This window comes from Trichomonas vaginalis, chromosome IV (genome assembly GCF_026262505.1).
Source record: "Trichomonas vaginalis G3 chromosome IV, whole genome shotgun sequence".
NCBI classification, from domain to species: Eukaryota; Parabasalia; order Trichomonadida; family Trichomonadidae; genus Trichomonas; species Trichomonas vaginalis.
Window position 1 is genome coordinate 35,578,169 of NC_067206.1, and position 27,572 is coordinate 35,605,740.

The window sequence follows — 27,572 nt, forward strand, 5'->3', positions numbered from 1 at the left end:
CTATCGTTCTCACTAACGACTTCACTAATGTTCTCATAAATTTTCCTCAATATCTTCATCATCAGTGTTAACCCTATTGTAGTCATACTTGAAGCCATAAACTTTCTCTAACTTCTTAACGTACAATTTACATAACTTACCTTCGTCATCGTATGGTTTAATGATATAACTATTTCTATCTTTATACACAGTCAATGAAAAGTCAACTGGTCTCGGATGTATTTGAAAGAACATGTTATGCTCAGGAAGGAAGAATAAATGTTTAAATGTATGTTTGTTATACTGTGGAATTCGAATGAGTTGCTTTTGTTCTGTCATTTACATCCAAATAAAAAATTTCAGTAAACTTAAAAATAAAATAAAAAATTAATGATATCACCACCCGCACACGTATGAAAACATAGCACAAAAATAAATTTAGGGTAGAAGGTTAGATCTAACCCGATATCTAACCTCTTTTCTAACCTGTTGAATTCATTGCTTTATAACTCACTGTCGTCTGCTTTCTCCAACTCTTCTAACTTCTTCTTAAGTTCAGCAATGTTGTCCTCATGAAGTTTAATCTTTCTCAAAATACCTTCTCTATCTAATGGTTGCTTTATCTTTCTAAACTGAACTCTACCATCCTTCATAGTATGAATGTAAAAACCTTCTGGAATAGTTCCTGATTTAATGTATTCTACCAAAAACTTTTGTTTCATTGCTTCAGTGACTTTAGTCGTCATTTCAATCAAATAAAAATTTTAATATTAAATAAAAATAACGTTATTTTTTCAGTAAGGAAACGCAGGAGTTTTACGATTTATTTGAGGAGTAGGTTCTGGTTTAAATGTTGGAGTCGGTTTAGGAGTTGACTTTTGAACAGGAGTTTGTACTTCCATAGGTTCAGGAGTTATTGAAGGTTTTGCTTGTGAAGGCGTTGGTTTTGGCGAAGGTGTTGGAGTTTGTTTAACTTCAGCTATTTCAGTATTATTTATAACATTTGCTTTATTTCTTTTCAACATCATTACTGCTCCTGCTGTAGCTAGCAAACCTAGTGGGAGACCATATTTTATATAAGGACTTGACCAAATGCTATTTTTGACAGGAGCTGGTGGAACACCTAACCTTGGTGAGACTGCTCTTTGCCATTGTGCAGCTCGTAAGAAATATTCAATAGGTGCTCCATAATCGTTTGGTAAAGTTTGTTTCATAGATGGTGAAGGTTCACGAGAGCTTGATGAAGAACTCATTTATAAGCTTTAAAAATAAACGTTCATCCTTTATTCCTCACTGTCGTCCGTGCTAAGTTATAGTCATCTAATCTTATTATGGGATGCCATTAGCACGCACCTGAATGGCAAAGCAACAATCCCTCATAAATCCAATAAGTGGCTTTGGTACGTTTTCAGTTGCTAGTTCAATAGGTCCTTTAACAGACAATTTGTATGTTATTGGAGCAGTAGATGTTTGACCTTGTTGGAAGCAAAAGTCCACTTCTGTTGGAAAACCACATAAGAAATGTGTGTTGTCATAGCTATCCCATTTATGTTCCACACTACCATCATCCACCAATGACCTCATAACATCTTCATTAAATCCTATCATATCATTGTTTGTATTGCAGGCGTTCGCAACCATTTCATAAAATACAGGTCCATATGATTTTTCAGGTTCTGCAGGCATATTTCCATAAGCTCCCATGGAAAGCTGAAGATATTTAAACTTAGGGTTCTCAAAATTAACATAATAGTTGTCTTTCTTTCTAAATAGTGCCCAAATACTTTTAACATTAATAGGCGTATAAGCTGCTGTAAATGTTGCACTTGAACTATCTGTATTCTTTGAGAATGAACCGTCCATAGGAATCCAATCCATAACTTTAACAGGAAAACATAAAGCCTCGTTTGTATAATGTTCTACAAGTTCTGTATAAATGTTAGGGTCTAAAGAGAATGACTTTGGATGAATGAAACATTCATTAAAATCCATCTTTGTTCGAAATAGTTGCTGGTTACAGTTGTAATAGTAACTGTTCCACTAGCTTCTACTGCCTTCGTTATCATAGTGAATGGTTCATTCCATGGAACAAATTTATTTGTCGGTGGATTTGAATCTGAAGCAAATGCAACTTTAAGAGTTGGATTGAAAGCAATGATATCATTTACAGATATAGATGTGCATTGTAAGGCGTCGCTACTGAACTTTACTTTAAGCTGAATGTTACCAGCAAATGCAGGAATAAATCTTATAGCTTCTAATGGAAGGAATCTTCTAACAGGAATTCTTAAACGAAGCTTAAAATCAAATGATTTTCCTGCTGTAATTGGACCACTAACAATTTGTCCTGTTCTGCATGTTCCCGAATGACTCCATACATCTTCATGTCGAGTCTTTGAGAAAACATCTACTTTCTTTATTTGTTCGGTAGTTTGTGAGTTTGAAGTTATATATGCTTCTTCTCTTGCGTTGTCTTGAGAATATACGATACGACCATTTGCAAGGATTTGATATCCAGCAACTGCATAGAAAGCGTCATCGAAACCAATCCAAAATCCTGGTGGGTTTGTTTTATTGGAACCTGAACCAATTTCTTTATCTGCAATAAATTGACCTTCCATTTTATACGTAATGAATGTATTGTAAAGGTCCAACATATTTTCACCAGGAGGTGAGAGATTGAATGTTACCCATGTGTTATCTTTAGCAGTTCCAGGTTGTGATGGAATCTTTGCGTCAGAATATTTTCTATTAGTGTCACCAATTTGAACTGCATTGTCTATGATATCGAAATATGAGCGAATCTGATGAATATGCTCTGCTGGAGTAAATTCGTTTAACTGTTCGTTCTGCATGTATTTACTTCGGATAAAAATATCTATTTACTTCATTATTCTCACTCTTCTTCTTGGCATTCGTGGTGGAAGTTGTTTCTTGACATTTTCAATGAACTGTACATTCTCTTTTGTCTCAACTTCTTTCACTGGTGGGTCAGGATTCTTTGACTCGGTTTGTTTTTCAATGAAATTCACGAACTTTGCAATAAGCTCTTGGTTCGTTATTGAAAGAACATCTGGCTTCTTTTCTTCTTGTTCTATTGACTTTTCAGTTTGAATAGAAGGTTTTATATGGGCTTCACCCTTGCCATGCACCTTAATGTTGTCGCTCTCTGCATTCGCTAATGGAACCTTTCTTTTTCTTACGTATATTTTACCATCTTTACTCTGACTTACATAATAGAAAGGATGTTGTATTCCTCTTGCGTCATTTAATATAATAGACTCTCGCTCTGATTTTGACAAGCTCATTTTACATCGGTTAAAGTTTTAATTTTGTTTTTTATCTGCAGTCAAATGACTCAGACAAGTCCTACGGACAAGACCCAGGGGGTCATAGATGTTGAAGCATTGAAGAAAGAAATTCGTGAGCAAATTTTATCCGAACTGAAGGAACAAAAACAAGAACAAAAGCCAGAGAGACCAAAGAGAAAACTTAGTGAAAAACAACTTGCTGCATTAGCTGCTGGAAGACAGAAGAACCCACGTTTGCTGGCGAAAAAAGCTAGAGAAGAAGCAAAAGCTAAAGAAGCTGAAGCAAAGAAAGAGTAAATGGTTTATTTTTATCCGAATTAAATGTATAGACAAATACCTTTAACTGTTGCGTTCAGTAGTGAAAACCCTGACGTCAAAATAAAGGGGAACAGAGTAACGTTTAAGTTTCCAACAGACTGGATTGTGAACATAAATGAAGAGAAGTACATTGGCATAACATCTATGTATATAACACGTGCTTTCAGAAAGGTTGACTTTATACTTCAAGTCGAGATAGAAAATGACGAACAGTCTTTAAGCGCCCAAAACATTCACATATACAAATACTTTAAAGACGATACAACATTGCAACAATGTATGATTTCATTTAATGAGATGTTCGAGAAAAAGTTCAACATTGAAGTACAAACTTTACAGCCTTTACGTGAGTTTCTTGCACAACTGAAAGAAGAAGGTAGTCAGCCACAACTTATAGACTTTCATTATGAATTTAATGAAAATGAAGATGGAACTCATGACTGTCAATTCATTGTATTCTCACCATTCAATGAAGTCGCTAAAAAGAAAGAAAATCCATTACGTATAAGATTTCAAATCTCCGAACCAAGTGATGATTTTAAGAATGTTTTCAATTATGATGCAATGCTTCCGAGGAAAAATGAATTTTCAAAGATTGTAACACCTGGCATTTGGGATAGAAAGCAAGCAATACTTTACTCTAATATAGCCAAAGGCGTTGAAAATGAGTTCATTGGTCATACAAGAACTTCACCACTTCCTAACCCTAAATACTATAAATTAACTGGCTTCAATCGTGAGTTTTGGATAGACATGTACTCCACTCATGACCATAAATGTCCAGTGTTCTTGCCTCCAGATGGGAAGGACTGTCTCTACATTGAAGCACAACTCTTAAACTCTACCATCGCAGTATTGTAAAATCTACGCTAGCTTTATTTTTATCACGAATGACCTCATTGCTGACAAAAATAAATGACCTCAGAACTTCAACTTACGAATAAAGCTTGTTTTAGTCGTTATTGAAAAGTTGAACTTTTCAGCAAAGCAAGGTTGACATGACTTACATAAGTCGAATGCAATCTCTTGACCATCATGAAGTGCTTTGTAAAGTTTCATTAAACTGAACTCAGAGTCTTTGTCATATGTTCCAACAGGTATGTGAATGTTCTTATCTTCATTGTAATAGCATTGTATAGCTTCAGGAAACATTTCATTAGCGGTTAAAGCAATAACATCTTGCTTCACGCCTTTCATTCTGCAGTGAAATGCAACTTCATTTAAATCGTTAGTGAGTAAGTCTATGTAGGTCTTCTTTCCACAGAAAATACTTTTATAAGCTAAACTTTGTTTTCCAGGTGTTATTTCTGCAAAGTCGCTATGAAATTGACCAAGGTTCTTTCCTATAAGTTCTCTACCGTATCTCTTCTTAAACTCTGCTGCAAGCTTTGGGATGTCTTCATTATATAAGTGCATACTGTCGGTATCCTGGTAAAAGATTTGAAGTCCCATGTCCTCTGCAGTACAGAATACTTCATTCATAATACGTTTTGACATAGACAGAATATTAACACCAAGTGGACAGAAGTTAAAGTGTCTGCAAATGCTTTTCGTTAGCTTGAAAATAGTTTTATCTGAACCATCCAAACCTTCGAACTTCACTATATGGTTGTAATTTCTTATAGCATATCTTATAGCATCTTTGTCATCTACTATGGTTATTTTTGACTCAATAGGAGATAGAATAGTTTTGCCATAAATGCTGTTCAGAATGAGTTTTATAATTTCTTGTAAGGGGTTTTCTTCTTTCTTATACTTTAACCTTAACTCAAACAACTTCTTTACTTCATCTCTTATTCTCATATCTCTGTTTCCATCGTAATAGTATCCTTGCAACACTTCACATTTGACACCTTGATATTTTATGAGGTCTTGTAATGTTATATGGTCAACATACATGAGACAGCAAGTGTTTGAACTTCTTGGAACGTTAAGTTCTGGATTTAGTTCAGGGTCGCAAACTATTAAATGAAAGTGTCTGGGTATACCAATCTCTGTTATCTTAATGAGAACAAAGAAGCCAGACATAAACTTTTCACCAATGGGTTCCTTTTGGTCGTCATCGAATAAATGTCTCATGAGATACTCTGTGCTTAACATTTCTTCCTTCAATACTTTTGGAATACCTTCTAAAGTATAAAGTCTTGCTATAGCTGAAGGATATAATGAAACAGTGTCGAAGTCAGCAATGAGTTTCTTTTTGCTCTTTTGTTTCATGTTATCTGACAACATACATCTTCCACCTTGAATGCATCTCGAAATAAATTCTCTTGGTTTATTTGAGAGGTCATAAAGATTTCCATTCGGGAAGTATACTCTGTTCTCAAACAATTTGTTAGCAATAGAACAAATACTAACGTAGTCATAAACGTTTAAATCAAACTCTTTCAATAAGTCATTGCGGAACTTTACAAAACCTTCTCTTAAAATTCTTACATCTTGTTTGCAGTAAAACGTGCTATATTTTTCTAAGTCGAAGTGGTTTTCATCTATTCTGCAACCTTTGATGGAATCTATGTTCTTCATAAATGTATCTGCATCATGGATAAACTTACATGCTTCAGAAATGACACCAGTTCTGTTGTCATTTGCTAACAAAACACTGCTGTAGTAGTTATATGGAAATACTTCTTTCGGTCCTGTTTGTAAGTTAAACATAGCAGGAAATAGTTTAAGCTTCTTATTTATAACACTGTAAGAGTCTTTTATAATAATTGCCCGTCCTTTATATAAACCAGTTATTTGCATTGTTCGTGAACCTTTAATGATGGGAGTTCCTTTCACTTCTGTCATGTGTCTTAAGATGAAGTTTATGTCATAACTGAGGTTATGGAAATATATTAAACTCTTGTCAGGAAGTCTTTCCAAAAATTCTGTTGCACAGTTTTGACCCCAAATACTTTCACTAACTGAACCATCTTCACTGTCATAACAGATGTTAAAAGCTTTATGAAAGCCATCCGTACTACACTCAAAGTCAGCAAAGAAAACGTGCTCAGGTATGAATTTACATTTAGCTTTATTTACTTCTTTTGACTCTGCTTTCTTCTTCAGTTGTACACAATACTTTGGAGCATATGTCAAATCTTTAAATGGTGCAAGGTTCTGTTTATATAAGTCAGTAGTATATGTGAAAAGTTCTCCATAAGAAATAGGTTCGAAATATTTGCACTCCCACAATGTTTTCATAACATCCCATAACGGTGTTGTTCTATCATAACGAACTACATATTTATCTTCTCTCTTTGTATAAATCTTCATCTGTTTCTCAATGTTCATTCCACCACAAGCTTGAGAATTTCTTTATAGTTTCGAATGAAATATGTTGTCATTGGAAGTCTTTCATTTAGCATGTAGTGGTCTTCAACAAGAAGTAAGTCAATAGTTCTAACAGTTTCGCATTCTTTTGGTATGTATCTCTTTATTTCATTATGTCTTGAGTCATTGAAATAACCAATGGTAACATTGAATGCTATACCAGTTGCGTCAGAAATTTCTTGTACTTTACTTTGAGGAAAGTCTCTAACACGAATGACTTCTCTCATGTGGTCAATAGTTTCTTCATTTACTCCAGCCTGAATGCAAGCATAAACGAAACAATTGTCCTCTGTCATAAGTGTTGCAGTTCTTTTGTTCAGTTCATTGAAGATTTGGTAGCGTTCAAGATTTATAGGTAATATGCAAAGATACTTCCAGAACTGACCGCTTCTCTTCTTATAAAACTTCTTTTCACCATTATCTTTCCAAAAGCTTTCTATAAGTTTTTCCTGTTTGCTTAAGAGCTTCCAAAATGGCTTTCTGGTCATTTGTCAGTGTGCTTTCATCTCTATATGGTCTCTTTTTTGGTTTGCCTTTCTTTACATCTGACATCGTTAAGCCTTCATATTCTGTTAAATCATACATCTTTATTTCAGTAAGATTCTTTATGTTTGTCAAGAAGAAGTCATAGTGCATTTCAACAATACCTGCAGCATTTGCTTCTATCTCTGATATAAAGTTCTCCTTCAAGAGCTGATGTAGTAATGTTCCAATATTATTGAGGTTTAACGTAGAACATTCATACTTTCCACCAAGTTTATAACATACCATCCATCTCTGTTGGGAGTTTATTTTAATTTTCTCTAAGAGTCTCATGAAAACCTTACCGAAATGTTTGTGTAAGTAGTCTCTGTTTGGTTCATCTAAAGCTTCGATGTTAAAGTCAATGAGTCTATTGCCTGACTTCACATTCCTCTTCCTATTTTCTTCATCTTTCTTTAACCATCTCTCACCTTCTTTTGGTTTGTCGTCAATGGAACGAATGACATTATTAGCTTTGCGAACTTGTTCTATAGCACTTTTAAACATCTCTCTTCTCTGTTGTTTCAGTGTGTCATCTCTCTTTCGTGTTTCACCAACGTTTGCATTTGTTATGTCAAACATTTCTCTTCTTACTTCATGTGGTACAGCTCTTCTTGTTTCACCAACGTTTGCATTTGTTATGTCAAACATCTCTTGACGAACGTCATGTGAAAGAGCTTTACGAGTATGACCAACGTTTGCATTTGTTATGTCAAACATTTCTCTTCTTACTTCATGAGGTATTGAACGTCTATGATATAAGTCAATAGCAACGTCATTTAAAGGAAATGCTCTTGCATGGACTTCGTCCTCGCCGCGTTGCGGCTTTATGAACTCATGAATTCTATCATAAGTTATTTCACCATTATAGTCATTGAGGATGTCAGCGAGTGCCTTTTTGTTTGTTGTGTAATGCTTTGCAACATCTATATTAGCTTCTGTAAGAAGTTGTTTTATTTCCGAGTGTTCTAACTTAGACAACTTCCGATACATCTTTAGTAGGAAATAAAAAAATATTTTTTGAAAAAATTAGATTAGATTTTTTTAAGTTATTTTTCAAAATAATTTAATATTTTTATTTTAATGAAACACATGCAAGATTGCAAGTTCTTTTCATACAATGCTCTCGCTACTGTCATCAAGAATGAGTTCAATTGCTTCAAACGTTAATGTTATCTTTAACAAGAAGTTTGTGAAAGAATCTAAGTTGGTCAGTATGTCAGACCATTAGCTATGTCATTGACCGCAAACGTTATACTTCACAAGAGTTAGCAGTAGTTTTGAAACAAAAGAGTTTCTTCGTGAATGTCAAAGATACTCATTATACTATTATAAAGAACTCCAACATTGACTTCTTCAGTATTGCTATGAATCTTTCCGAACAGAAAGAATATAAGAAGGGTGAAACAAATGTGAAATATTATTCTTCATCTCTGAAAACAATAACGAACAAAGATGTTATACAAAAGTTCTTACCAAAGGTTGAAGAAGCTTCTATTGACATTGACGAAGGAAGTGAAATGGTTGAAGAAATTGACCCTGACGTCATTTAAGCAAAAATATATTTTTGGTTAGTCTTCATATCGATATTTTACAACAATTCCCCAATGTATAAACTTTTCATACGCTTTTTCATAAGCTTTATATACCTTCAGAAATTTTGCATAATCTTTAGAAGCATTTAGATATTGTTTAAATGCTTTGTATGTCTTCAGAAATTTTGCATAATCTTTTACATGTTGTTCGTTCTCTTCTTCTGTCATGAGTTCCGAATATTCTAAATTCATGTTCTTTCATATGAGATAAAATTTTATAAAAAAAATAAAATTAGCTTAGATTTTTTTATTCTTCCTCTTTGAAGTTATCGAAATATTCTGTTATTTTTTCCTTCAGTAATGTTAAGTCTTCTTTGAATGTAAGTATTGTGCAACCTTTGATGTCATAGTGTGTTTGAGGAAGAGTATTTTTGACAATTTCCTTTATTTGCTCATTCGGTGTCATTGAAATCGGTAAGTTTTCACGATAGAACCAGTTTCTGTCAGATTTGTAAATCTTAGCAAGGTCATAAAAGCTTTTGTTGTTTCTTCTGACTAAATGCAACATAACCATATCTCTATCTTCTTCTTTCTCCAACTCTTCAGTATATATCATATACTTATAACTCTTTTCCTTTCCTTTTGGTACCGAACGTGGTATTCTTTTCTGTATGCTTTTGTCTTTGGATTCAATGACTTCATCTTTTGCTTGAAGTTTCTTTTCCATCTCTCCACGTTCTTGTCTATGAATTTCGTCAAGAAGTCTGTAAACATGCCATGCATAACGAGGAGAAGCCCACATTGCAACTGCATTTACTAAAAGTCTATGAACATAATAACCTCTTAAATTTATTGGCAAATTTTTACGATTTTCATGTGTTTTATGCAAGACCGAAAAAAGTCGGTCTAGAGAAATTTCACTCAAAAGTTCTTGTGTGCTTTGGTTTTTGAACCAGTCGTCTGCGTGTTTAGTGTCTGGAGCAAAACATGCTGTCAAAATACTTTGCATTTGGTACATATCGTCTTTGACCGAACGAATGAGACGGAGTTGTTTGTTAAACTGAACCCACTCGTATTCTTCATTTATGGCTTCATGAACGATAGCAGTTGTTGTGTTCTCTGTTGTTGACATATCTGTCCTTACATACAAAATAAAAAAATAAATAAAAATAAAACTAACTTTATTTTTCTGTGTTAAAGAAATGTTAAAAATTCAGGGTTACATATGTGAAAAGAAGTCACGAACAAATGAAGGTCATAAGATTCAGCACATAATTCTGAATTGAATGGTGTGTCATACATGTCAAGCCGTCAAGAATTGAAGGAGATACGAGGCTATAAAGATTTTGGATATTTTCTGACACACACCCTGAGGGAAAAGTGACAAAACACGACGATAGAAAAAAGTGACAAAATTGAGAGAAAGTTGTTTCCCGACCAAAATGCAATCATGTTGAAAAAGTGACATTTGTAAAGTTAGACGATAGGATTTCCTGAAAAAGTGCAAGACTTGTTCTGAATCAGGACAAGATTTGTCTTGAAAAAATACAAGACTTGTTCTGAAAAAATACAAGACTTGTTCTGAAAAAATACAAGACTTGTCTTGAATCAGGACAATTGTTCTCAAATTTGAGAACTTTACAAGAAAAACTGACTAAAAAGTGCAAGACTTGTTCTGAATCAGGACAAGATTTGTCTTGAAAAAATACAAGACTTGTTCTGAAAAAATACAAGACTTGTTCTGAAAAAATACAAGACTTGTCTTGAATCAGGACAAAACTTTACAAAATGTAAACTTTACATAACCGTTTCTATCGTACATGATATTTAGTTGACATTGTAAACTATCTTCATGTAAAGTATGGCGGTTTGAAACCGTCGGGAACCTTCACTTTTTTGACGAACTTTCCGCAGCAATTTTTAAAATTTGTGAAAACTCAACGGTTTGACACGTGCCATATGTCATTTTACTCAGAATTTTGTGCTGAATTCAGCAAAAATAATGTTTATGTTAGCATGTTAGATCTAACACGTTTTCTAACCTCTTTTCTAACATAACTATTTACAAGCGTTTTACATGGTATATGTTGCGATGGTTCATGACTTTAAACAGTTTTGTAGCTTCTATTTCTTCTTTTAGTACATCGAATGTTTTAACAATGCCGAAGGTTTCTTTATATTTCTTCTTGACGTCAGATAGAAGGAAATCGTCAGCAGTTGGATAATTTTTGTTCAGAAATGCTAACATGTCCATTTTATCTTCTGCTGGCTTTTCTACTTCTTTCTTTAAATCTGCATAGTCGTTTCTCATTCTTTCTATCTCTTTGACGGAGTAGTTATATTTCCTCATCGCTGCCTTACATTTTGAACATTGCGGGTTCATTTTTGCGTTATACATTGAAATTTGACCTGCTAAAACAACTAAGGCGTCAATTGCTCTCTTCATCTCAAACATAGCGGGTCTTAGTTGTTCGTTCCATACTTTGCCTCTTCTATCTTTATCTCTTATTTCCCAAACACATTCAGCAACTAATGAAACAAAGTTATCGTAGGTCTTAAATTCTTCAGATTTATATATGTCAGAAACATTCTTATAAACCATGTCGCAATCTTTGTCCATAACTTTATGGTTGCAATGAAAACCAAGGAATTCATAATTTACTTTACGTATGAACTTCTTTATTTCTACTGAGTCAGTTGTTTTGACTTCAATTTCGTCGAATTCAGGAATAGTTAGTTTTTGTTGTTGGATTTCAGGCAATTTGGGTAAATGGTCAATAATGTCCTGCATTTCATAAAGATACTGTTCATTTGTTTCATCTTTCGCACTACAGTCTAAATTACTTGTTAAAAGTTCTTGCTTTATCTTCTGGATTTTTGTTTCGAAAGTATATGAAGAAGGAATGAAGCTTTTCATCTCTACTAACATAGATGTTGGATTCATGACTAACGAGTTTGGTGCTGTAGTTTGAATTGTTGTTGTGCCGATTGTTGAAATCATATCTTTACATACAAGATAAAAATTTTTCTTAGAAAAAAATTAGCGTTATTTTTCTTTCATAAGGAAATGTCAAAAATTCATGATTTTCGAGAGTTTTAGACCATGTTAGAAAAGTGGTTAGAAAACGTGTTAGATCTAACATTCTAACATAAACATTATTTTTTGGTGTAAATAAATGGTACCATTAATGATATCATGACTGTTCTCATTCATGTCTGATTTACATCTAATGAAAAAGTTTAGAAGAATTTTCTTATTCTTTCTGGCATATTTTTGTCTTTCCAGTACTCCCGCTCTAATGGTCCCAGATGTGTTGGCTTTGACTCTCTCAAGTTCTTAGATGGTATAACATCTTCAACACCTCCTTCATATCTTACTTTATAAGTGTCATCGTTTATGTTGTAGCCAAGTATTTCAATAACCACTCCTCGCTTTGCTTCGTCAATGGTTTCAGCAAGTTTGCCATTACTACTTTCAACTAACTTATGTCGAGGGTAAAATGCTATGGAGTCGTCAGCAGCTTTTATAAGATATCCATTACCTTGTGTAGAGTCTACGATATAATAGTTTCTACTTAACCTTAAACGTTTCTTTGTCAACGGTTTGTCGTCAAGAACTACACGAACTTTTGTACCAGGAATGAGGGTAAATTGTGTTGAATTTCTGATATTTTGTGTTTGGCTTCGTTTCTTTTGTATATACTTTTCTTCTTGTTGTTGTGTCATTGAATTTGGTGTATGTCCTGTTGTAGAATGTGTTGAGGAATTATATACTTCGAGAAAATGTTTCATTGTTTCTTCGGTAAAGTCTCGCTCTTGATTTAAATCTCTGAGCGTTCTTATGAAGCGGTTTATGATGCCGAGTATGTTATGGTTATGGTCTTCAGTAGTGTAGTGAGTTATGTTATGCTTAATGAGAAATTCTGTGATTTCATTGCTGAGGTATGCACTGTCTTGGTCTGATGTTAAAGTACTTGGGTTATGTTCTGCTACAAACTTTTGTAAAACTCTTAACACTTCACGAGTTCCTTTATTTTTCATTGGATATGCATATGCTTTACGAGTGTTAACATTTATGAAGATGAGGAATGGTTTATGTCCTCCTTTTCTGCTTTGAATGAGAGTGTCAAATTGGTATGCGTCAGGAGTGTTGGAGTAAATTGGTAAAAAGTAGTCGTAAGGGTTTATTTTTGTTTGATGTACAACATTTTTGTCAAAGAACCTTTTCACTTCAGCTCTGTTAGTAAATCCCCAACTCTTTGCAGCTTCATTGAATTTCTTAAATGACCTCCATGGATGTTGTTCGAATACTTCTTTCAAGCTCATTTATGTAAAGTTAAAGATTTTAACCAACTCGTATCCAAGCGTGCATTGTTATATAAGGAGGCATATAATCTTTTCCATTACCTGCTGGGTCTGTAATACCAGCTACAACATGTGTATGATTTCCTGCAGTTCCACAGAAAATACCTGTGCTAACATCTTTGGGGTCAGTTGTGATATCATATCTATGCATTCCCTGTCTATCCGAACCCGCTGCAAGATTTGTATAACCTCTTTTTGTTATTGAATGTGAATGGTTTCCTTCCACAGATGTTCTTCCACTGAACCTATGCATATGTGAAGGAAGGTTTTCAATACCTATTTTCTTTGAACCTCCCATCTTCATTGACTGAGTATTAGTGTAGAATGGAAAACTGTCAACTATTTCATACCATCTACCACCAAATAAAGTGTTTGGATTTATTGGATTCATAGACGTATAAACAGCTCCTATAGGATATATTAAATCATATATGCTCATAACTCTATAAACATATTCTAAAGAACTTATGTCATTAAATACCATTTGGAATGTATCTCCCGGATGAAATGTTGCATTTGTTCCACTTTTATAATGTAATGTTAGTTCAATAGAATTATCCAAGAAAAATTCAAAAGTATCTGGTTGAAGACCTCTAACAAATTCAAATGGAGTTGCTGGTTCACCATTTATAATTTCTGTTGTAAATGTCATTGTATCTGGTTTCGAAAATTTCTTTGATAGTTCTTCATCTACATAAGTTTTGTCTGCTTTCTTATCTAACATTGGGTAGTTCATATGCTTCAAAGTTTCTGGCATGACTTTCAATGTTCCTGCAACTCTTATCTAAACTGTTAAGAGTATCTTTTACGCTTGTACTTGGATTTTCTAATGGTGCACTTGAACCAAGGTCAAAGTTCAATATTATGTCGTCTGCTCTAACAGTAGTGAAGGATTTATGTGTATGGTTCTTGTCAGCTTTACTGTCTAATGTAGCTTGAAGTTCATTTATATCGGAGATGTTGTGTTTATGAGATTTCAAAACTTTGTTCGTTGCTTCGAGTTCAACTTTGTCAGCTTTACTTTTAATAGCATCTTCAAACGTTATTTTTGCCTTAACTCTTAACATAAATCTTGGTTCAACTAATACACCGTTAACATTGAAAGTAGAGGCATAAATTTCACCGGTATAACCAAATGCTTCTGGTGCTTTAGCTACATCATACTGTACAGTACAGCTTATGTCATAACCTTTAGCACGAATGTATTTATATCTTCTTTCATTAACATTTTTTGTCTTCGCTTCATCACTTCGTGTTAAATATCCATGGTAGTCCGTTATAATCTGTTCGTCTGAAGTTATATAATGAACATGGTTCTTGTCCGCTTTACTATTTAATGTAGCTTGAAGTTCATTTATATCGGAGATGTTGTGTTTATGAGATTTCAAAACTTTGTTCATTGCGTCAAGTTCATTTTTGTCCGCTTTACTATTTAATGTAGCTTGAAGTTCATTTATATCGGAGATATTGTGTTTATGTTCTTTATCTGCTTTTTCGGCTAATTTCTCTTCTATCTCATTTATTTCAAGTTCATGCCTACCACCACCTCCCGAAGAAGTATTTTTCTTCAGCTCTTGAAGAACGTCCACTTCGCCATCTTTGGTGTCAATAATGAGACTTTGAGTTAAAACCTTTCCTGTCTTAATGGATGTTTGTAAAACTTCTTCTTCACCATGTTCGGGGTCATGGTCGTCATCATATCTTGTGAAATCAGAGATGTTGTCATACATTAAGCATATCTGTCTCAAAAGTTCTGCTATTTGAAACTGGAACGAAAGATATACAGAACTTTCATCATCTCCTAAAGTCAAGTCTGCTTTCTTAAGTATTTCTTGAATGTATGCAATGAGAACAGAGTACCTTGGAAAATATTCGAACAATATTTCATTAGCTGTTGGTTTTGGTGGTTCTTTTGGAGTTTCTGTTGTTTCAGTTCCTTCTGTAGGTTCTGTTGGAGTTTCTGCATCTCTTGACTTCAATGCTCTTGCTCTCAAAGACCTAAATGTTAGAGCACCGGGTTTTACAAAGGACTTTATAAATGCTTTAATAGTTCCTGGTAAGTTATTGTTAGCATTAAGTAAGTTCCTTATGCTTCCATCATGTACGTCCATAGCACTATGTAAAAAATCTATACTTTTCTTGTAGTCAGCAATAGACTGACTGTGATTTTTTAAAGATTTGTCAATACCTTTAAGCCAATCTTCATGCATGTCTGATACTGAGCCAAGAATATCATTTGCTTCCTTTAGTGTATTTTGTGCTTGTCGTAAAGTATCCAATCCCGTACGTGCATTGTTTGCTATACGTCTTACAGTATCTATTTGACTCCTTGTTTCTTGCATCCAACCAGATAAAGTTTTAATAGTATCCGAACCATTTGAAATTAAGTTCAAAAGCATTTTTAACGTCATTTAAAACTTCTTCACACAAGTACCGCCCATATCTTTCCGATTTGGTATTGAAGAACTCCATATGAAGCAGCTGTTAAACCAGTATTTATAAGGTCCCATATCCATGATTTAGCAGTTTTTCCATCCTTTCCATCCTTTCCATCCAAACCGTTTTCGCCTTGAGGTCCTTGTATTCCTTGTATCCTTGTATTCCTTGTATTCCTTGTGGTCCTTGAGGTCCGGTGTCACCCTTCTCTCCTTTCAGTTCATCTTTATGTTCGTTATAAATATTCTAATGTCATAAGGTGTTACATCATTACTGCTACCAGCAACGCCGAGAATTGTTTCTCATCATGACTAAATTCTTTAGGCATTTAATGTTGTCGTCAAATCGAAAGCTCTTTAACAATTCAATGAGAACATTTAATACTTTCACTAATGAGGCATCTACTGTAGAATTTATATATTGCACCGTTCCATCATTTTATGATGGGAACCTTGCTTGTTGTAATGAATGGGTCATAAGTGTTAAAAGTATCGAAATCAATGACTTTTTTAGTTTTTCCATCGTCAATGACTAAATCATTGCCTTCAATGGTTAAAGTTGAGTTTTCGTTTACTAGTTCATGTGCTCTTCTTGCTTCATTTGTTTCATACGCATATGCAGCAATAGTCATATTTTAATGAGAATAAAAATGTTGTTCTATTTGCAAAGTACAGACCCAAACGAATACGGGACAGTAAAAGCTACAAACAAACTTAGGTCTTCAGAATGAAGCGCTTGCTTTCAGAGTTGTTGACTTCAATACTATCGCAACTTTTGTCATAACAGATGAAACAGATTTCATAGAGATTGAAATAGATGACAAAAAAAGTGTTGTAACATTTCCTAACAGAGCCGAGTACAGAATAGATAAAATTGCTGGAGTCATAGATACTCTCATAAATGAAGAAACTATTGACAACATAGATGTCGAACTCTCTTCTGAGGGAACATTGAAGTTCAGTAGCAAGAAAGAGTTCAAGATACCAAGAATGAGTCATAGAGTACAACTTCTTCTGGGAGCATACCATATGACATTTCCTTTTGAAAAGTGTTGACAAAAACGATTGAGATGAAATCTGTTCCATACGTATGTTATGGTAATTGTTTGTACGTTGAGTCAAAAAATAGCTAATGTCACAGGTATTTCAGGAGTTAATAGTAAAGGTTCAGTAGAATATAAATCCTTCTGTTATGCAGTCAATTCAATGTTCATTCCAAACGTTCCTGTCATAGCAACTCATTTAGGTAAAATGGGTTCGCATTAGTCCTCATAATTTGAAAGACATGCAATTCAGACTTGTTGACTTTCAAGGAGAGCCTGTAGAACTGAAGGCACCAGTGCGAATGACTGTTGAAGTTGACTTTTTAGAAAATATTAAATGCAACAGCTTACAAGAGAACTCAGAGCTAAAAATATAAAGTATGAATGTTATGTATTAGGTCATGAACTTTGGTTGTTGCTGTTTGATGAAACAAATGAGTTAGTTATGCCAGTCAAGAGAACAGAAAAAGGCGTCAAAGGCGCCGAGCGCAAAGCGCTATATTGTGTTAGTGAAAACTGCACCAAGTCAATAAGATTAGGTTTGCATTATGAAGATGAGTTCGATACTGTTAAGAAGTTTTGGACAGATATTACAAATTGCTAACTTGAATTTTTTTGACTGACGGCGCAAAGCGCCAAGATGGGCTCAAAGAGCCCTCCTGACTGCTTTAATTTACTAAAACATATTTCAAGCAAAGCTTATAGTAAGTAGATAGTTTTGTATACTCGTTCGAATATTTATACTTAAACTCAACTCCTGTAGTTCTGGTGTTTCAATGATGCGGATGTTACCTATTTTCATGAATAGTGGAGTTTGACCACAGCATTCGATTTCAGGGTCGAGATAGTCAATGACACATTGTTTCCCTGTTATTCGTGAGATAACATTTTCAAGGTCCTCCTTTGTTAGAATTATTTGGTTCTTGCTTATAAGATTTGTCAAAAAGCTTCTTATCGTCTTTGAGTAAAATTGTTTGGTATAACTGAAGAAGGTAATGGTCTACGTTATCTGAAGGATTTGTTTGAACATTTGTGTAAGGGTTGTCGTTGGCTTCTCTTGAAAAGAATTTGTCCAATGGTGGATACTCTAACTTAACATCTGATGTAGCGTTAGCGTTTGAAGCTGAGTTAAATTCACCGACTTAAGTTCTGGTTCTTTCTTTCAAACACTCTGAACTATAGTTCTTTATGACAATATTGTTTGTCGTTCGTGAGTCAACATTTGATGTTGGTTCAATTGGAACATTAACGGCACCAGCTAAGATGGATTTGCTTCTCATTTCATATAGAATAAAAACCTTTTATATGTATGAAATGAACAATATACTCGACAAGGGTTTTGAATGTAAAGCTAACGAATGAAAATATTGTTGAATTCACTGAGACAGGAGCTGTGTATAAAGATGTAGAAACTACTGAACAAAAGAGCTAAGGGAAGAAGCAGGAATATGAACAAAGGGTGGAAGCCTATAAAAATTTATGTCAATGATGGCTCAGGAGGTTCAAACATAAAGTATGCAGAAAGTTATAGAGTTTATGCTCTCAAAGGTGAAAAGCCTTCATTTAAGAACAGCTATTCTAACACATATCCTCAAAAGCTAACGGATGGGAAGTGGATGATATGAATGACAGCAAAAATATTAACAGAAATGGCGACAGAGATGCATGGAATTTGTTTACCATCAGTCAATTGAAGGTTAAACTTTAAAACAATGTTGGTCGTTCCCATGGAATATTTTGACTTCTAATGGTATTAGTCATGATATGAATCTCAAGGTATGAACGAGGAGAGATGAGAGACTTATATGCTTCCCAAATTTCTTCAAAAGGTAATGTTATACCTGACTGTTTCCAAATGAGTTCAATATCATAGCGTGAGAAACCTTGAAAGATAACGAAGTCAGTTATGAGACGTTTTATGTTTAAAGCAAGGAAACGCCATGTTTGCATAAGTATTGCTACAGTTAAGTGGTAATGTCTGACTTTAGTTATGATGTTAGCTAATGGTGAGTCTGCTTTTGACACTAAACCTTTTCCGGCGAAGTCGTCACAAACGAGCAGAGTTTTGAAGGATACTTTTTGAAGGGGTATTTTGAAAGTTTGACAGAATGTAGTTTGTCAGTCGTTTCATATCGTAAACTCCTGAGTATTGACGTAAGTGGTGTTTGTCAATAATTCTTTCCATCTCTTCTGAAGTCTTTTGCATTCCTGACTGTATGAACTCTACAATAGCATAATATTTCCTCTTACGTCGAATGTAACGTTGAAGAAATTCAATGAGTTCACTGTCTGGAACTTTAACGACAGAGGCTTGAACTTTTGACATAAATGTTTTCGCTGTTGAATCCATAGAGTCTGAAGTTGCTGATATAATGATTTGGTCATAGTAAGAGTCGTTTCCTAAACGCTCTGTTATGAGTATATGACGAATGAGGTTGAATGTCTTACCTGAACCCATCTTTCCACAATCGAAATACACACCATTTGAACAAAACTCATAGTCCTTACTGAAAGGAAAGAATGAGAGAACTGTTGAGCTTTTCACTGCTTTCATTCATGTCTTCATCTACGTCATGTATTAAATGCTTCATTTTATCTTCATTAAAAATGCAAGTCAGAAATATTCAGAACATAGCACCGAGTCTAACTGACAAGAGTATAAAGATATACTATGAACACGTTATGATGAAACCTACCAAAATTCAAGAAAGTCAGTATACTTATGAATATCCAAGACACTGGGTAGAGTATGTAGGAGGTGAGAAAGCTATTGAAATAAGACAAGTTAGAAGTATTCCAGCAGGAAGAACAATATTATTGAAGAACTTTAATGTTTTGAGGTATAATGATGAAACAAAGAAGCAAGATAGTTTTCCTGTTGCTGTGTATGTGAACCTAGACACAGGAGATGACATGAAAGTTTTTAACACAAAGCTTCAAACGGTAGTGAGAGAACAACTGACTGCGGAAGGACATCCATTACCTTCAGAAGTTACCATAGTATATAATTTTGAAACAAATGCAATAGATTTTAAAGTCGTCTCTGCAAAGAAGTCAGGTTTTACATTTAATGAAGCAGATGTATATTCGAATGAAAACTTCAAAGCTATTGCATGGTTAGATAATGACGATTGCTTTAAGAAAATATTTAAATTCAGTGACTCAAAGATGTCAATAGATGACCTTCGTGGAATGTTACCATCGACGTTTACAGTAGAAGGTTCAGCAGGATTGCTTACAAGATTGTCAATTGGTGGTATTTGGTCTCGTGAGAACATTGTTATAAAATCCAGTATAAGTGAATTTGCTGAAGAATCTATATTATGTCTTTCAAACTACATGTATTCGCCGCCGAAGCATTATAGTATAACAAACTTTGTCAGTAAGGTTAACATAAGACTTGTCGAACCTTCTTCAATGAAAGATGTTGTGCTACCTAAAGATGGAAAGGATGGACTCATTATTGAGATGATTTTAATAGCATATTAAATGAGCTTGTTCTTGAAGGTCATTCATGATGAAATAACTGTTGTAGAAGATGTTAGCAATTGTTCAGACATTTTGAAGCGTATAGATGAGATAAGAAAGAAGTTTATGAATGAGAATGTTTATGTTTCATTGACTTTCTCCAGTAACGAGAACTTTTATGAGATAATATTGAAGAGAGATGATTTTAATATGGTGAAATGGTAGCTTGGACAGCTTTAGGCGCAATGGAACAAAAGCATTAGCATTTGGAGCAAAAGCACTTGGGGCTTATGACGCAGTAAATAAAATGAGTGGAGGAAGGGTTTCGAAGACATTAGATGCAAATAAAGGGAAGATTGGAGGCTGGGTTGCAAAGAAGTTAAGATTAAATAAAATAGGGCTCATAAATAAAGCATCCAATTTGGTTGCGACTGAGTCAGAAAATGCTTTAGGAAAGGACGATGAGTTTGCAAAACACGCAAAAGACTTTAATGACCAGATGAAAGGTGAAACAATGCATTTAAATAGATTCGATGGAACTAAAGAAAATGTTTCTTCTCCACCAGTAGTTCTTCCGTATGGTCCCTATGGAATGTATGGAAATCCTTACGAAAGACCATTTGACCCATTGACTGGTGGAAGTAACTGGTATCATTACGGACGAAGAAGAAAGACAGTCAAGTTGGAGACAGACGTGAAGAAAGCAACTAAAAAGAAACCAAGGAAGAGAGTTATAAAGCAATGAATTCAACAGGTTAGAAAAGAGGTTAGATATCGGTTAGATCTAACCTTCTACCCTAAATTTATTTTTGTGCTATGTTTTCATACGTGTGCGGGTGGTGATATCATTAATTTTTTATTTTATTTTAAGTTTACTGAAATTTTTTATTGGATGTAAATGACAGAACAAAAGCAACTCATTCGAATTCCACAGTATAACAAACATACATTTAAACATTTATTCTTCCTTCCTGAGCATAACATGTTCTTTCAAATACATCCGAGACCAGTTGACTTTTCATTGACTGTGTATAAAGATAGAAATAGTTATATCATTAAACCATACGATGACGAAGGTAAGTTATGTAAATTGTACGTTAAGAAGTTAGAGAAAGTTTATGGCTTCAAGTATGACTACAATAGGGTTAACACTGATGATGAAGATATTGAGGAAAATTTATGAGAACATTAGTGAAGTCGTTAGTGAGAACGATAGTGAGAACGTTTATTTTTTACATTAGTGAGTTCGTTAGTGAAGTGGTTGGCGGCTTTGTAAATATTTAAGGTTAAATTAGTTTTTGCGTTCATGTTGTAAAATATACGTTAACGGTTTTGTAAAGTGTCAAATTCACAAGTATTGGGTAAGGTGGAACGCAGTGCCGCCGTACCCAAGACTTGTATACTAACTACCATTAGATAAGAAAAATATTGTGAGAGAGGTTTTGAAAAAAGCAGAATATATAGACTGGGATAGTATATCTGCTAGACTATTATATAGTGGTTCTATAAGAGTTCATGACATTGAAACACTTATGTCAAAAGTTTTATATCTTAACTATACAAATGTTTTCAAAGAGGACATAGAAAAATATATTGAGGGTATAGAGTTTGTGAGATGTTATTGGACAGAGTTGTATGAAAAATATAAAGACAAGGAAAATGTTTTCTTTATAGTGGACCCGCCGTTCTATAACACATGGGATTTTCAATACCAAGTAGACTGGACTTTGAGAGACTCTTTAGAAACTTTAGACGTTTTACATAACCATCCATGCTTTTACTTTACATCCGATAAAAGTGGTTTGGAAACCGTTATGAGATGGTTAGAGAGACATACATGACTATGAGTTTATATATGACAAGATAGAATATGAGAGAGGTCCTATAAACCGGAGAAAGTGTCATAACAAAGAAATTTTATTAGTAAGTAAATGTGGTTTGAAATAGGACTACTTGTTTTAGGTTTTTTCCATTGTGTCATTTATTTATTTGACGTGGCAGAAAAGTACAGAGAATATGAAGATGAACCAATGCCTGCAAATGTTCAGTATATGTACTCGTAAGAGATATTTTTATCTAATATTAAATGGACGCACAGAACTTAGCGAATGCACAGCAACCTGGACAACCAAACCCAGAGAATATTCCAAATGAAGTTAGAATACAAACTGCAATGGCAAACTATGGTCAAGTGCCAACAGATGTACAAATGCAAACTGCCATGTCAAATGACGCTGCGTTAGGTTTGCCACCATGGTATGCAAATATGAGATGGAAAGAGTTTTATACAAACCCTGAGGTGGGATATAAACAACTTTATGCAGATGACGCGAACACAGGAGTTGACCCAGAATATGTTTTCTACCAGAGGAGAAACAGAATGTATGAGCTCCAGTTAAAGAATGCTATGGAACTCAACAGGAAACGTAAGAGACTAGGCGGACATTAGATTTTTACATATAGTAAAATGGGTTTCTTCAGTAAGATAGGAAACTTCTTTCGAAATGTTGGAAGAGGTATATGGAATGGAATAAAAAACCGTAGGAAGAGGAATTTGGAACGGAGTCAAAAATATTGGTAAAAGAGTAGGTCAGTTCGTTGGTATTATACCTAAAGACCCTGAACCAGAAGAACAAGCTCCTGTTATACAACAGCCTGAACCTGCACCACAGTCTAGTTGGCAACCAAATCCAACACCTCAACCGTATTAAAAAATTATATTTTTACCGTTCGATAGTAGTTGTATATGAAACTAAGTTCTAAGTAAAACGCATGGTATAATGGAATTATTCTTTTTCTTCCATCTGTAGTAAACCATACTTGAAAGTCTGAAATACTTCCACTTGGTGGTTCGTATAACTTTGTAGGTTTTTCGTAAAAGTCATTTGCCAAGCATAAGAAAGAGTTTTGGGCGCCAGAAAATGAAGCATGAACAATAATAGCATCTTGGTCGAAAACATTTTCATATGTTCCATTAGGGTTTTCGACTTCATAAAAGTCTGGGTGTACTGGATATGCTGCAGGCTGATTTAACATCCTCAAAAATCTATACCATGCCAAGTTGTTATATTTTGTAGAAATATAAACGTTTTCTCCAAGGTCTTCTATTCTATTTGATTTTAACAGTTGCATTTTTCCTGTCATAAATAATATCGAGATGGTACTCTCCTTCGTCAATGTTATACTGGTTTGCATATTCGATATAGATATCGTTTATTTTTTCTTGAAAAGCTTGAAGAGTTGTTTCTAAATTTACAAGCAAACTAATTGTAAAAGTTTCCCTGTTCAAATTTCTCATACATACGTTTTTTCTTTGTTATAGTATCGAACTTCAAAACCGACCGTAAATGGGAAACCATTGTATGGCTTCTGAAATGACTCTCATTCTACGAAAGCCAAGTAGCTTTTGTGACAGATGGGTCTCTTAACCATCTTAATGGTAGTCAAAACGATAGCCTTCATGCTTTACGGTCTCTGTCTCAAACTTTTGACCGACATTAGTAAAAAGTTCATCTAATGGTTTAGTTGTAGTAACTCTTGAATTTTCTTTTTCTATTGGAAGCATATTTTATCTAGAATAAAAATGTCGAATGAAACAGCGTCTATGAGAGAAATACAACACAACCGACAACTCATTGTGCAAGCTCTAAATAAGAACACAACAAACTTTTCAAACTATTCTAAGATATCTGAGTCATTGAAAGAAGGAAACTTAAAACTGACATTAAACCCAATGACAGATGAGTTTCTATTTCAAGACAATAAGAACAATACTGTCTGTATAAATCCAACAAAGGAACTTTAAACGAGAAACCTATAAATGAACTTCTTTTGAAAGCAGATGTTGACAACAAAGCTGACAAAGAATATGTAGACGATGCAATAGCAAAAGAAGAAGAAAGAGCTAACAATGCTTATGCAACAAAAGAACATACTCATCCTGATAGCAGACAAAACATATGTTGACAATAAAATGTCAAGTGAAGTGACAAGAGCTGAAAACGAATATTCTAAAAAGACTCATACACATACCATTGCAAATATTACAAACTTACAAGAAACCTTAAACAGGAAAAGTGCCGTTGGACATACACATACCATTGCAAATATTACAAACTTACAAGAAACCTTAAACAGGAAAAGTGCCGTTGGACATACACATACCATTGCAAATATTACAAACTTACAAGAAACCTTAAACAGGAAAAGTGCGTTGGACATACACATACATCTTCTGAAATAACAGACTTAAACGTTAGCCTTGAAAAGAAAGCAGATAAAACATATGTCAATGAAATATACCAAAGTTTGATAGGAACAACAAAAAATATTGAAACTATTGTTGGTGACTTTTCTGTCAATGAAGAAAACAAATATTTTAGATGGGAGTTTGTACACTCCTTAAAAAATGGTATACGGTATAAACTCATTCCGAAAAATAACAATGAAATGTATGTAGGCTATATAAAGAATAATGGTACACAAGTTAAAGTTCCATTAGACAACAACTGCTACTTAAACTTATATGGAGACGAACAAAAGAAATATTTAAGAGTTTATGAAATGGCAGGTATGACGTTGGCTGACCCAGCTCCAGCACCATATTATTATGACTATGGAGATGACGACAGAACACCACATGTAGACCCAAAAAAGCAAACATTATATTTAGAATATTATAGATATAAAAGATATAATGCAATAGAAAAAACGAGAATAGTATACTATTATGAAGATGACAGAAATAAATATTATAGTCAAGATTTTACCTACCCCGAAAACATAAGATTATATTATAAAAAATATTCTGACACAAACCAGAAGAAACCTGAAATAGTTGCACTATATTTTAAGTTCAAAAGAGGCAATCCTATAATATCTCATATGTTTGATTTAATGAACCCAGTAGGTTCTATTTATACATCTATGGAAGCAAGAGGTCCTCAAGTAATGTTTGGTGTTGGTGCATGGGAACAAATAGTCGACAGGTTTTTGTATTGTGCAAACTCTTCAAAGGAAACAGGTGGAAGTAAAACGATTTCAGGTGAAAATTTACCTGCACACAGTCACTACATAGATTTAAGTACATCTCAAGCAGGTTGGCATAAGCATAGATATTGGGATTGGTCAGCAATGACAAAAGGTAAAGGATATGATGTTAAAGACGACGTTAAGTTTGCTATAAATTGTTACTGGAGTAACACTGAGGGAGGAGGAAACCATACACATCGCGTTACAGGATATACGCAAACAACGGGACAAAGTAAAGAATACATGCCACCTTACATGACAGTTTACGCATGGTATAGAATTGCTTAGTCGTCATTTTCAACTTCTTTAGCATATTCGTCAGGAGTTGTCTTATATTTGTTAGGAACTGTCTTTGAAAGTATACCACCTTGAACTTTGACAAGTTTGAAACGAGGTCTGACAATAGTAGTTTTATCTTCTGCTTGCAGTGTGTACATTTTGCCATGTTTGCCTAAAACTTCATAATATTCTCTTGTATACTTTCTTCTATTTTTACGAACACGAATGTGAGTACCTGTCGGTTCCCATTGTTGTCATAGTCAATAGTATTTTCATATGGGTCGCGTTTAGGTATTTCTATTTTTACTTTGTCACCTTTCTTAAGTTTGAAGCCCGGCATTCTTTCTTGTTTGTCTCTTTTGACTAAATTATTAAATATATAGTCTTTCTCTAAGTCAGGGTTGTTTTTCATTTCTTCGGGGGAGTGGTTTCCCAAACCTTTTTTTTACGGCTATTGTAAATATTTAAAACTTGTTCATCTTTGCCATGGAGAAGTGTCTATACTTTGTCGTCATATGACATTCAATTTGCTTCACCACCTTGTGGTTGGTTTAAGTCTCTTAACATTTTTATACAACCGTCAATGACACCAAGAGCAGAATGGTTTTGGTCGACAATGAAATATTGGTTTACATTTTTTGAACGCAGATAGTTTTTACATCATCTGATTTGAAAGAACTTTCACAGTCAGATGTCAGTTTTGTTGGATGGTATTTGTCAACGAATATTGTCAAAGCAGTTTTCACATCTAAATATTTTTGGACCATAATGGTATGGCTTCACAGTATCTTGTGTTTTGACCAACAAATATTAGCCAGTATGGTGGTCCATCTTCTCTATACCTCGGAATGTTTTCCAAGATATCCATAAACCAAGCATTTGGTGTTGAACTAAAGATTTTTACCATGAGTGCTTTCTTTGTTGCCTTAGAAACATAGGGGTCCTTGTTTGGATTCGTCATTTTTTAACCCATAAGAAATGGGTTTATTTGGCGCATTAGCTGGAGTTGCATCCAGATTTTTACCCGCAGTGGGAACAATAGCTAGAGGTGCATTTGGAATTGGAAGGAAGATTTTGAGTACATTAGGTATACTGAAAGAGAAAGCACAACCTATTATACAAACTGTACAGAAAGGTTGGGATGTAGCACGAGATGCAACAAATCTTATTCCAAATCCTGAAACAAGAGGAAAAGTTCAAGGATGGATGGACAATGTAGGAAGACAAGCAGGAAACTATTATAACAAAGCAAATGACTACTATAACCAAGCAGGACACTATATGGACCAAGGTGAAAGATTCTTTAACAGAGGATATAACCATGCACAACAATGGGTAAACAATAACCAACCTCAACCGCCTCAAACGTGGGGAATGTAAAGTTTTTTACTGAGATGAAATGAACAATACAGCATTGAGACAAATGGGTTCAAGATGGATTTGTCGACTTCCAGCAGTTACACAACGTGTTTGTCAATTCTTCCTATACCTCAGGAAGTTTTTAGACCGACTTAAAAACCTAAACAACCAGTTGAAAACAAACCAAACTAAATTTTTTTACTGAGATGAAATGACCGAAGAAGTTGAAACGGTAGATTTGACACCACAAACAAAAAGTTCAGAACCATTGTCAAAACCTGTCAAAGAACTTACAGATGAAGAGAAAAATTCAATAATAGAAAGTGCCAGGTCTGGAAATACAAACCCTAACTATAAAGTCACTTTTCATAGAAATGGAACGGCTTAGTATCTCAAAAAGAAACAGACTCTCACAAATAAAATATTGAAGTCTGAAGGAGCTTTCGAGACAACAGATGGAAAAGTTTACTTCACTGACCAAGTTCATTATAGAACATCTCATTGACTTAGAGTCGAAATATTCTAAACTTTACAACAAACACAAAAAGTTGAAAGGAAAACAAAAACAAATGGCATATGATATTTATGAAGATGTTGACGACACAACTG

At 34.3% G+C, this 27,572-nt stretch overlaps 12 protein-coding genes and 5 pseudogenes across 17 annotated transcripts, besides 4 other annotated features; 7 read left to right on the top strand and 10 right to left on the bottom strand.

Moving 5' to 3' along the window:
- Nucleotides 1-482: part of a terminal%2Cinverted (terminal inverted repeat of Maverick-1C transposon ID:TVAGG3_0227430) that runs on past the window's edge.
- Nucleotides 1-21,702: part of a mobile genetic element that runs on past the window's edge.
- Nucleotides 1-27,572: part of a mobile genetic element that runs on past both edges of the window.
- On the bottom strand, nt 483-725 carry TVAGG3_0227440 (uncharacterized protein; the record flags this gene model as incomplete). Its single annotated transcript, XM_051227212.1, has 1 exon — nt 483-725. The coding sequence occupies one exon, from the start codon at nt 723-725 to the stop codon at nt 483-485; it is 243 nt and encodes an 80-aa protein (XP_051112198.1).
- TVAGG3_0227450 (repellent protein 1 family) lies at nt 954-1,232 on the bottom strand (the record flags this gene model as incomplete). The annotated part of the gene is made up of 1 exon (XM_051227213.1): nt 954-1,232. A coding segment is annotated over one exon (279 nt), but the record flags the coding sequence as incomplete, so codon positions are not given.
- Nucleotides 1,263-2,834, bottom strand: TVAGG3_0227460 (annotated as a pseudogene). The gene has a single exon. A coding segment is annotated over exon 1 (1,572 nt).
- On the bottom strand, nt 2,862-3,287 carry TVAGG3_0227470 (uncharacterized protein; the record flags this gene model as incomplete). Its single annotated transcript, XM_051227214.1, has 1 exon — nt 2,862-3,287. The coding sequence occupies one exon, from the start codon at nt 3,285-3,287 to the stop codon at nt 2,862-2,864; it is 426 nt and encodes a 141-aa protein (XP_051112200.1).
- Nucleotides 3,333-3,587, top strand: TVAGG3_0227480 (uncharacterized protein; the record flags this gene model as incomplete). The annotated part of the gene is made up of 1 exon (XM_051227215.1): nt 3,333-3,587. The coding sequence occupies one exon, from the start codon at nt 3,333-3,335 to the stop codon at nt 3,585-3,587; it is 255 nt and encodes an 84-aa protein (XP_051112201.1).
- Nucleotides 3,612-4,469, top strand: TVAGG3_0227490 (uncharacterized protein; the record flags this gene model as incomplete). The annotated part of the gene is made up of 1 exon (XM_051227216.1): nt 3,612-4,469. One exon carries the CDS (start codon nt 3,612-3,614, stop codon nt 4,467-4,469), a length of 858 nt encoding a protein of 285 aa, XP_051112202.1.
- TVAGG3_0227500 (organellar and viral DNA polymerase type B) lies at nt 4,530-5,090 on the bottom strand (the record flags this gene model as incomplete). The annotated part of the gene is made up of 1 exon (XM_051227217.1): nt 4,530-5,090. The coding sequence occupies one exon, from the start codon at nt 5,088-5,090 to the stop codon at nt 4,530-4,532; it is 561 nt and encodes a 186-aa protein (XP_051112203.1).
- TVAGG3_0227510 lies at nt 6,110-7,511 on the bottom strand (annotated as a pseudogene). Its single transcript has one exon. A coding segment is annotated over exon 1 (1,402 nt).
- Nucleotides 7,589-8,099, bottom strand: TVAGG3_0227520 (organellar and viral DNA polymerase type B; the record flags this gene model as incomplete). The annotated part of the gene is made up of 1 exon (XM_051227218.1): nt 7,589-8,099. A coding segment is annotated over one exon (511 nt), but the record flags the coding sequence as incomplete, so codon positions are not given.
- On the top strand, nt 8,532-9,001 carry TVAGG3_0227530 (annotated as a pseudogene). The gene has a single exon. A coding segment is annotated over exon 1 (470 nt).
- TVAGG3_0227540 (organellar and viral DNA polymerase type B) lies at nt 11,046-11,438 on the bottom strand (the record flags this gene model as incomplete). The annotated part of the gene is made up of 1 exon (XM_051227219.1): nt 11,046-11,438. The coding sequence occupies one exon, from the start codon at nt 11,436-11,438 to the stop codon at nt 11,046-11,048; it is 393 nt and encodes a 130-aa protein (XP_051112205.1).
- Nucleotides 12,224-13,133, bottom strand: TVAGG3_0227550 (annotated as a pseudogene). Its single transcript has one exon. A coding segment is annotated over exon 1 (910 nt).
- TVAGG3_0227560 lies at nt 13,329-14,268 on the bottom strand (annotated as a pseudogene). The gene has a single exon. A coding segment is annotated over exon 1 (940 nt).
- TVAGG3_0227570 (uncharacterized protein) lies at nt 19,434-20,115 on the top strand (the record flags this gene model as incomplete). The annotated part of the gene is made up of 1 exon (XM_051227220.1): nt 19,434-20,115. A coding segment is annotated over one exon (682 nt), but the record flags the coding sequence as incomplete, so codon positions are not given.
- Nucleotides 21,019-21,702: a terminal%2Cinverted (terminal inverted repeat of Maverick-1C transposon ID:TVAGG3_0227430).
- Nucleotides 22,381-22,743, top strand: TVAGG3_0227580 (uncharacterized protein; the record flags this gene model as incomplete). Its single annotated transcript, XM_051227221.1, has 1 exon — nt 22,381-22,743. One exon carries the CDS (start codon nt 22,381-22,383, stop codon nt 22,741-22,743), a length of 363 nt encoding a protein of 120 aa, XP_051112207.1.
- On the top strand, nt 24,744-25,613 carry TVAGG3_0227590 (phage tail repeat-like family; the record flags this gene model as incomplete). Its single annotated transcript, XM_051227222.1, has 1 exon — nt 24,744-25,613. The coding sequence occupies one exon, from the start codon at nt 24,744-24,746 to the stop codon at nt 25,611-25,613; it is 870 nt and encodes a 289-aa protein (XP_051112208.1).
- Nucleotides 26,583-26,984, top strand: TVAGG3_0227600 (uncharacterized protein; the record flags this gene model as incomplete). Its single annotated transcript, XM_051227223.1, has 1 exon — nt 26,583-26,984. One exon carries the CDS (start codon nt 26,583-26,585, stop codon nt 26,982-26,984), a length of 402 nt encoding a protein of 133 aa, XP_051112209.1.